Raw genomic sequence first — 11099 nt, forward strand, 5'->3', positions numbered from 1 at the left:
GAAGTGACGGGCATTAAAAGTTAAACGAAAAGAATAATTTGCATAGAACTATTCAGGTGTATTACCGTATATAAGATTTGCCGAGGAATGTATTAAGCTAGTACACCTCACATCAATCTTATAGAGAAGGGAGGTGTCACACCTCAGCAATAATACAGATTGACCGTTTGCTGCCCGTTGGGCTGAAGTTGGTACCAATACGTAACTGTCTGACCACCATTTGTAGTAAACCAAGCCGAGTATACACATGAATGTTTATGTATGATTATTCACGAAGAAGTGACTGTTAGTACGGTGGACAAACAAAATAAGGTTATTTAGTTCTAATATTATACATCTGTATACTTTTAATTGCGTTCTTCTGTAGCCATATATTTACGTTCAATTAAAAACGTTCAAAAAAATAATAGGCCTATATATAAAAGAACCATGGAATAAAGAATAACTGACTGAGAACAGATAGGATTAAATTAACGCCATTTTGAATGCACCATTTCAATTCTGTTTTGGTAGCACATGGTAAATCGACTTATATATATATATAATAATAATTATATATATTATTGAATTAGATAAATGGTAAAATAAAAATTAGTAGATAATATGGTGGGCGGTAAATATTTATATATTATATATTAAGTGTAGTCTTTCTATGTCAACATGCATCAGTTAAGTATTGTTTACATTGATAGTCAACAATTTCACCTATTCTCTCAAATGGAAATTCTAAATAAAGGTCATCAAGTAAAATATGATGTTGGTATTCAACAATACCACTTCTAAAATTCTCCCAGAATATATCATAACCACAATACAATAAATCATTTTTTATTAAGTTAAAATGTGTATCTCTTACATTTTTAAGGGTTGACCATACTGTACAATTAAAAAGGAATAGTCGACCAAGAAACATTTGTTGATTTCTTGAGACATAATTGTCTATATTTCGTTGTTTGTAGTTTTCTTGCTATAACAAGTTACCTTGAGGTGTTATTGAATTTTATATGCAATAAAACACTTTATCTACCCTGTTATATTAAACTAAATAGTAATTGAACGAGGTTAAAAATAAAATAATACTTTATTGGAAAACTTCACTTTTACAACAGTGGAACACTGATAAAGGTGCTTCAAATAATAACTTGAAATGGAACAAAATAAATGTTGTGTGAAATATTAATGTCACATAATAGTTATTCACTTTGACCAAAAATTGGATTTAAAAAAACAAATTTATTTACCTGAAAAAAAAGGGAAAGAATAGTCAGATTGACTAGAGGTCAATGGATTTTTGTTTAAATTTAACCGTTTATTTTGTTTTTACAAGTGAAAATGATTTTTTTTTTCCTACGAAGGTGATACACTGATTAAAACTACAAACGGCCAATTCAAAGTCTTTTCTGTTTTATTAATCTTCATTTTTCATGTTTTTTTGGGTACAATACATCCTTGAATACTGTGCAATTAAAAAGGAATATTCGACCAAGAAACTTGGTGATTTCTTGAGTCTATATTTCGTTGTTTGTAGTTTCTTGTTTTTTGTGCTATAATAAATTGCCTATTGATCCTTATGCAATAAAACACTTCATCTACCCTGTTATATTATGTTTAACAACTAAATAGTAATTGAACGAGGTTAAAGATAAAATAATACTTTATTGTAAAACTTCACTTTTACAACAGTGGCACACTGATAAAGGTGCTTCCAAATAATAACTTGAAATGGAACAAAATAAATGTTGTGTGAAATATTAATGTCACATAATAGTTATTCACAAACGGCCAATTCAAAGTCTTCTGTTTTATTAATCTTCATTTTCATGTTTTTTGGGTACAATACATCCTTGAATACTGTGCAATTAAAAAGGAATATTCGACCAAGAAACTTTTGTTGATCTTGATTTCTTGAGACATAATTGTCTATATTTCGTTGTTTGTAGTTTCTTGTTTTTCTAGGGTTTTTTTTTTTTGGTGGTATAACAAATTGCCTATTGAGCTTTATATGCATTAAAACACTTCATCTACCCTGTTATATTAGGTTTAACAACTAAATAGTAATTGAACGAGGTTAAAAATAAAATAATACTTTATTGTAAAACTTCACTTTTACAACAGTGGCACACAAGAATAAAACAATTAATAAAAATAAAATAGAATGTAGTGTGAAATACAAACATACAGTAAGGTTACGATTTTAATCAAAGCATAAGATATTATAATAAAATTATATGAATAACGATTAAAATAGTTTATCGCTTATGATATAAATCTGCAATATAATGTTGTTTTTGTTTAAAATTTAAAAAAAAACGTTTTCGAGTGAGCTAATAAAATTAAAGTTTAGATAAGGTCAAAAACTTAATACTAAACGTTTGGTTATGACGTAGTTGTTGGGCAGTGCATCAATTGGTTTCATGTATCTGACCATGCGCAGGTCCTATGCTTCCATAACTTCACCTCCCTTTTTTTGTTGCTCGAAAGGTTTAAAAAGAGACACCGGCTCCGTAACTTATCATTCTGGAGCTAGAACCTCAAACAACATTAAACCTTTTTCTTCAACAAGGCAACTTAATTCCACCAAGTAAGTCTTTATTTTCTGTTTTATATTGTTTAAAGTCATTATTGTAGGCCTAAGTTTTATTTAGGCCTAAGGTTTATTTAGGCCTTTGTCTTTCTCGATTTTTTAAATTGAAAGACTTATCAACAAAAAGTATTATAATTATTTGTATAACCGATAGCTTTAAACAAATGACAATACTGTACTACTACTAGACAAATTATTTTTGTTTTTAGAAAACATTCCTATAATTCACTATATAATTATATATGAACTATATTAATTATCGTTTAGCCACACATTTATTATAATTGCGTGGATTTGACTATTATTATTTTATTTTCATGGATTTAATTTGAATATGAAAAATGTCCAACCATGTTTTTTTATCTGATTTTTATTTTAAAATGAGTGTTCTTTAAGATGTATTGTCCCCCAAAAACATGAAAAATTAAGATTAATTAAATAAGAGTTTGAATATGTTTTTTGCTTTAAATTACATTTTTTCAGGTAAATACATTTTTTTTAGATCCAATTTTTGGTCAAAGAGGATAATTATTATGCTATATTAAAATGGCATATTCAACAAAAATTTTGTTAAGAATTATTTTTTCAGGGGGACAATACATCTTTAATATTACGTTCTTTCTTTTATGGATCGAGACTTAATTAAAATCCCACATGGGCTTATTTGTAGTCTCCAGGCACAATCATAATATTTTTATTTAATATTATTAATTTAAATCAGTAATTTAATACAATACAGTACTTTGCGAACTTGCGTATGGTATATAGTAGGCCTAGTAGTAGGCAATAGAAGGGAAATTATTCGTTGAAATGTATATTATAACTTTACTAATAGTAAAGTTACTTAATTATAATAATTCTAAATATATCAAAGTCATCCCTAAATATATCAAAGTTCTCCCTAAATATTAAATACCAAACCCTATAATTCTAATAATTCTAAATATATCAAACTCGTCCCTAAATATATAAAAGTTATTTCTAAATATTAAAAATCTAACCCTATAAATAATTATAATGATTCTAAATATATCAAAGTCGTTCCTAAATATATCAAAGTCGTCCCCAAATATATAAACGTTTTTCCTAAATATTAAAAACCTAATCCTATAATTCTAATAATTCTAAATAATTATATAAAAGTCATCCCTAAACTCTTTTTTAAATATAAAAACCCCTTCCTAAATATAAAAACTCCCCAAGGATGGTAATCCAAAAATGTAATCAGTCAAAATTATAATTGTTTCAAAGTGTGGGTGTGTATCAATTGTCCTTGCTAATTCACACCTTAGTGTATAGCAGTGGACTACTCTCTGGTGCTCAATTGATTTCACCATAAATTTATTTAAATCCCAATGCATTACATATTTGAGGAATGTGTAAATTGGTAAATATGTTATGGTATTACTGACCCGTATCTTTAATTTTAAGATTACTAGATTTTTATTGGTTTAAATATTGTTTATTTATAAAAAATATTATAAAAATTGATTGGATTGTACAGACCAAACATTTTGGAAATGAGCAGGATGTCATTATTGCGCAACAATTGAAAATTGTTCTTTTTACTGTAGAGTAATACTGTAGGTTCAAAGGGGTTATCACTTGTTAATTATTCTGTAAATCTAAAAAAAACTAGTACTTTCTAAATATAATAACTCCTTCCTAAATAAAAACTACTTTGTAAATATAAAAATGTCATCCTAAATATAAACAGAATATATTAGCAGTTTTAGCAGCTTAATCAACACTTTACAGCATTTTAGAATATTAGCAGTTTTAGCAGCTTAAGCAACACTACACACTTACAGCATGTCATGATATATATTATTAGCAGTTTCAGCAGCTTAAGCTAAACTTCACAGCATGTCATAATGCATTTAGCAGTATAAGCACATCATGAGCTGTAAGGAGCTTCATGTTGTAATATATTAGCAGTTTACCAGCTTAAGCAACACATTACAGGATGTCGTAATATTAATAGTAGTTTCAGCAGCTTAACGAACACTTTACAACATGTTAGAATATATTAGCAGTTTCAGCTGCTTAAGCAACACTTTACAGCATGTCATAATATATTAATAGCAGTTTCAGCAGCTTAAGCTAACCTTACAGCATGTCATAATGCATTTAGAAGTATCAGCACATATTATTATAAGCTGTAAGAGCTTAAACACATAAATTAGCGATATAAATGCTATATTCTGCTTTTTATGCCTTTTTATACTCAACAACAGTTAAGAACATGTCAATATAATAGCATTAGTATTGCTAAAAGGAGCAATAGCAATTTCTATTAAAAAAAAAGCAAAATTAGCATTAGCAAAGCAAAACATAGCTTAAGCAGTGAAAAGAAAACAGTATTAGTACTTCTAAAACAGCGCATAATAGCTGCTTTAAAGCTTAAGCAAAACATAAGCTATGCAAAAATGGGGAAAAGGTTATGTGAGAGCTTATTATATGCTTTATTGTGCAAAATTAGCTAAAGATATAAATGCTATATTCTGCTTATTTATGCTTTTTATGCTTAAACCAATGCGCCTTGTTCTTCAGACTTACAATTTCGTATGTATGTATAAAAGCAATTTCCGGGGACCTAGCAGCTCAATTTTGTTTAATGTTTTTAGTGGTAGGACTTGCTGTCCCATATTTCGAAGTACAGTATACGTCCAATTTCCTGGGCCGGGACCTAGCAACTTTATTTTTTAATTGTCTTAGCTCCACCCCAACTATTGTAGGGCTATTCTTGGAGACTTATAATTTCGTTTGATATATCAAGTGCAATTTCCGGGCACATAGCAGCTCTATTTTTCAAAATTATCTTAGCCTAGCCCCAACTATGGTAGGACTGGTCATGGAGACTTATAGGCCCTTATTATTTTGTATATATACAATTGTAATTGGATGTTTCTGACAATTCTTATTTCGTTTTCCCCTATTACTATAACTGCATGTAATCAATGTAATACAACTGAAACAATTTTTTTTAAATATTTAATTGCCGTTTTATTACAAACACTTCATTTCAGATCGTTTAGGCCTACGATGTCTCAAGTACGTATTTGTCTTTGGGCCGTCCCTCGTAGTGTCTCTACTGCCTTAACGGTTTCTATGAGCAATCTAGAAGATGTACAGATTATCAATCAGCCGTATCTCAGTGCTTTCATTGTAGGCCCTAACAGTGAAGGAAACCTTACCACAACATTGAAAAGGAGCGTACAAGAGACAACAGATGACTTAGCTATGAATTATGAAGGAACATGGAACTCCAAAGACTGTTCTTACAAATACATGAAAGAAAACATATTGGAAGCAGAATATCCAAACAAGAAAGTTGTTTTTGTAAAAGATATGTCTCTTGCTATTATCAAACAGCTAGATATGCTACCAAAGGGATATCGACATGCATTTTTAATTCGCAGGCCAGAAAAAGTTTTCAGTTCTATAAAGGATGCACGTGTAAGGATGGATACACTGGAAGACGGTAGGCTAATTATCGGAAACGGGTCGGATAGCGTTCCGGATCTTTACGCATTTCGAGAAAGTTTACAGTTGTACGAGTATCTGATTAAAACAGGAATCGAACCGAAGCCTTTTATTATGGATGCTGATGATCTGCTTGAAAATCCTGAATCTATACTTCGTCAGTTTTGTAAATTTGCCGGCATACGTTATACTGATAAACTACTAAATTGGGAAAGAGGCAAAGAAGTAAGAAAGGACTGGAAATTGTCAAAGGAAATTCTAAAATGGGGTGATCTTGGTGGATGGCATGAGACAACATATTGCAGCACACACTTCCAAAAACCGTCACCTGTTCCGCAAAGATCGGAGATATCTGAAGATATACAAGAATGTATAGATTTCAGCATTCCTTTCTATTCAAAACTGTATAAACTGCGAGCCAAAATCAACTAAGAGGAATTTCCATTGTCTGTAGGTACATATCGCCTTATTTAGGGTTATATTGTTTTTTCATTAAATAGGCCTAACCGCTATTAAAAAATCATTTTTGGCAAAATTGATGCAAAGCAATTTGCTAAGTATACACTTGTTTGTTTTTCAAAATAGTTTCCTATCCAACAAATCATCCTATTGATTTTCAGAATCGATAATTGGTGACGTCACAAAAGGTTATTGGAATATCGAGTTACCTGTATCGGTAACATGGACACTGATATAAATACAGTGTACGGATGTGATTTTACATAACCAGAGATGAACGCAGATAGTTATTGCTAGATTGTAGGCCACGTTAGAATATAAATAAGCAACTGTGTTATACCGTTCAATAAAGCATTTTATGGTCAATATTTTACAACATGGTACATAATGTTTTTTGTTACACCAAAATAATATTATTTCTAAGCCACATTTTACCTGTCTATAACCAGTTGTTATTGGAATGTCATTGATATCAATGTCAAACTGACGTATAGAGTTGGCTATATAATCTCACTAATAGGCCTAAAATTACCATCAATTATTTAACATCACATAATTCTGTATATTTATATTGTTAGTATTTCTATCGTTACAATTAATATAGTACATTATACTGTTTTTATTTATTTATTTATTTATTTTTGTCATCTTAAGGGGCTTTGCGTCTAAAGCATTAGCTTACAGCTTAACCCCATTCACAACTTCAATTACTTTTGTATGTACTTTGTATTAAACTGATATTGTGAATAAAGTTATATACTGTATATACAATCAAATTAATATAAATATATTTCTTATTTAAATGGCACAGACGTCTATATTACACATTGTTAGTAGGACCTTCCTACAGTATGATCAGTTTAGAATTATATGTGCTTGTCAAATATATAACCTTTTTATAATTTATAATAAATCACATTAATTCAAAATAAATTAATATTCAATCGGATCCCCAACGCTGTTTTGTCTTCTTATTGAGGTGTTCCAAAGGGTGGCAAAAAATGAGCCACGTGCATTTCTGGTCACACAATGATAAAAATCAAAATACACAGAAATAATCAAATTGTTGTAATATATTAGCAGTTTACCAGCTTAAGCAACACATTACAGGATGTCGTAATATTAATAGTAGTTTCAGCAGCTTAACGAACACTTTACAACATGTTAGAATATATTAGCAGTTTCAGCTGCTTAAGCAACACTTTACAGCATGTCATAATATATTAATAGCAGTTTCAGCAGCTTAAGCTAACCTTACAGCATGTCATAATGCATTTAGAAGTATCAGCACATATTATTATAAGCTGTAAGAGCTTAAACACATAAATTAGCGATATAAATGCTATATTCTGCTTTTTATGCCTTTTTATACTCAACAACAGTTAAGAACATGTCAATATAATAGCATTAGTATTGCTAAAAGGAGCAATAGCAATTTCTATTAAAAAAAAAGCAAAATTAGCATTAGCAAAGCAAAACATAGCTTAAGCAGTGAAAAGAAAACAGTATTAGTACTTCTAAAACAGCGCATAATAGCTGCTTTAAAGCTTAAGCAAAACATAAGCTATGCAAAAATGGGGAAAAGGTTATGTGAGAGCTTATTATATGCTTTATTGTGCAAAATTAGCTAAAGATATAAATGCTATATTCTGCTTATTTATGCTTTTTATGCTTAAACCAATGCGCCTTGTTCTTCAGACTTACAATTTCGTATGTATGTATAAAAGCAATTTCCGGGGACCTAGCAGCTCATGTTTTTAGTGGTAGGACTTGCTGTCCCATATTTCGAAGTACAGTATACGTCCAATTTCCTGGGCCGGGACCTAGCAACTTTATTTTTTAATTGTCTTAGCTCCACCCCAACTATTGTAGGGCTGTTCTTGGAGACTTATAATTTCGTTTGATATATCAAGTGCAATTTCCGGGCACATAGCAGCTCTATTTTTCAAAATTGTCTTAGCCCAGCCCCAACTATGGTAGGACTGGTCATGGAGACTTATAGGCCCTTATTATTTTGTATATATACAATTGTAATTGGATGTTTCTGACAATTCTTATTTCGTTTTCCCCTATTACTATAACTGCATGTAATCAATGTAATACAACTGAAACAATTTTTTTTAAATATTTAATTGCCGTTTTATTACAAACACTTCATTTCAGATCGTTTAGGCCTACGATGTCTCAAGTACGTATTTGTCTTTGGGCCGTCCCTCGTAGTGTCTCTACTGCCTTAACGGTTTCTATGAGCAATCTAGAAGATGTACAGATTATCAATCAGCCGTATCTCAGTGCTTTCATTGTAGGCCCTAACAGTGAAGGAAACCTTACCACAACATTGAAAAGGAGCGTACAAGAGACAACAGATGACTTAGCTATGACTTATGAAGGAACATGGAACTCCAAAGACTGTTCTTACAAATACATGAAAGAAAACATATTGGAAGCAGAATATCCAAACAAGAAAGTTGTTTTTGTAAAAGATATGTCTCTTGCTATTATCAAACAGCTAGATATGCTACCAAAGGGCTATCGACATGCATTTTTAATTCGCAGGCCAGAAAAAGTTTTCAGTTCTATAAAGGATGCACGTGTAAGGATGGATACACTGGAAGACGGTAGGCTAATTATCGGAAACGGGTCGGATAGCGTTCCGGATCTTTACGCATTTCGAGAAAGTTTACAGTTGTACGAGTATCTGATTAAAACAGGAATCGAACCGAAGCCTTTTATTATGGATGCTGATGATCTGCTTGAAAATCCTGAATCTATACTTCGTCAGTTTTGTAAATTTGCCGGCATACGTTATACTGATAAACTACTAAATTGGGAAAGAGGCAAAGAAGTAAGAAAGGACTGGAAATTGTCAAAGGAAATTCTAAAATGGGGTGATCTTGGTGGATGGCATGAGACAACATATTGCAGCACACACTTCCAAAAACCGTCACCTGTTCCGCAAAGATCGGAGATATCTGAAGATATACAAGAATGTATAGATTTCAGCATTCCTTTCTATTCAAAACTGTATAAACTGCGAGCCAAAATCAACTAAGAGGAATTTCCATTGTCTGTAGGTACATATCGCCTTATTTAGGGTTATATTGTTTTTTCATTAAATAGGCCTAACCGCTATTAAAAAATCATTTTTGGCAAAATTGATGCAAAGCAATTTGCTAAGTATACACTTGTTTGTTTTTCAAAATAGTTTCCTATCCAACAAATCATCCTATTGATTTTCAGAATCGATAATTGGTGACGTCACAAAAGGTTATTGGAATATCGAGTTACCTGTATCGGTAACATGGACACTGATATAAATACAGTGTACGGATGTGATTTTACATAACCAGAGATGAACGCAGATAGTTATTGCTAGATTGTAGGCCACGTTAGAATATAAATAAGCAACTGTGTTATACCGTTCAATAAAGCATTTTATGGTCAATATTTTACAACATGGTACATAATGTTTTTTGTTACACCAAAATAATATTATTTCTAAGCCACATTTTACCTGTCTATAACCAGTTGTTATTGGAATGTCATTGATATCAATGTCAAACTGACGTATAGAGTTGGCTATATAATCTCACTAATAGGCCTAAAATTACCATCAATTATTTAACATCACATAATTCTGTATATTTATATTGTTAGTATTTCTATCGTTACAATTAATATAGTACATTATACTGTTTTTATTTATTTATTTATTTATTTATTTTTGTCATCTTAAGGGGCTTTGCGTCTAAAGCATTAGCTTACAGCTTAACCCCATTCACAACTTCAATTACTTTTGTATGTACTTTGTATTAAACTGATATTGTGAATAAAGTTATAACTGTATATACAATCAAATTAATATAAATATATTTCTTATTTAAATGGCACAGACGTCTATATTACACATTGTTAGTAGGACCTTCCTACAGTATGATCAGTTTAGAATTATATGTGCTTGTCAAATATATAACCTTTTTATAATTTATAATAAATCACATTAATTCAAAATAAATTAATATTCAATCGGATCCCCAACGCTGTTTTGTCTTCTTATTGAGGTGTTCCAAAGGGTGGCAAAAAATGAGCCACGTGCATTTCTGGTCACACAATGATAAAAATCAAAATACACAGAAATAATCAAATTGATGTCATAGATGAAAGATAAATTTTAGAAATTTGACAACATACAACATGCTTCAAATATTCATAAAACACAATGTTTATACTTTCCCTTTATATTTGCACACGAGGTCACTTTTGACGAAGGAAACTGGCCTATGGACCAGTTTCTATTGAAAAATCACAAAATAATGGGTTTCTTTGAAACTGGTTTAATAAAAATACTTATCGCGTTGTAGCTAAAATATTTTTTTTAAACCGGTATTTGACTGGAATCAATTGGAGTTTTATTTAAAATATATGATTTATGTTGGCAAGGAAATAGCGTTCTTTTCAAAATATGGTATTTCAAAGTTAGTCTCTTGTTTATTATTCATTTTTCTCTTTTGCCTTTCACTGAGCCATTTTCATCCGAAATGTTTTTGTACCTTTTTTTATGTGATTGTGA

General features: G+C 30.6%; 2 protein-coding genes across 2 annotated transcripts; both read left to right on the forward strand.

The window, feature by feature from the left end:
- Window positions 1-5509: 5509 nt before the first annotated feature.
- On the forward strand, window positions 5510-6502 carry LOC144849008 (uncharacterized). Its single transcript, XM_078705960.1, has one exon. It carries the CDS (start codon window positions 5630-5632, stop codon window positions 6500-6502), a length of 873 nt encoding a protein of 290 aa, XP_078562086.1. The 5' UTR covers window positions 5510-5629.
- A 2206-nt stretch (window positions 6503-8708) lies between these two features.
- Window positions 8709-9581, forward strand: LOC144849009 (uncharacterized). The gene has a single exon (XM_078705962.1). It carries the CDS (start codon window positions 8709-8711, stop codon window positions 9579-9581), a length of 873 nt encoding a protein of 290 aa, XP_078562088.1.
- Window positions 9582-11099: the final 1518 nt, after the last annotated feature.

The sequence above is a fragment of the Antedon bifida genome, chromosome 7 (genome assembly GCF_963402885.1).
Source record: "Antedon bifida chromosome 7, ecAntBifi1.1, whole genome shotgun sequence".
Taxonomy (NCBI): domain Eukaryota; kingdom Metazoa; phylum Echinodermata; class Crinoidea; order Comatulida; family Antedonidae; genus Antedon; species Antedon bifida.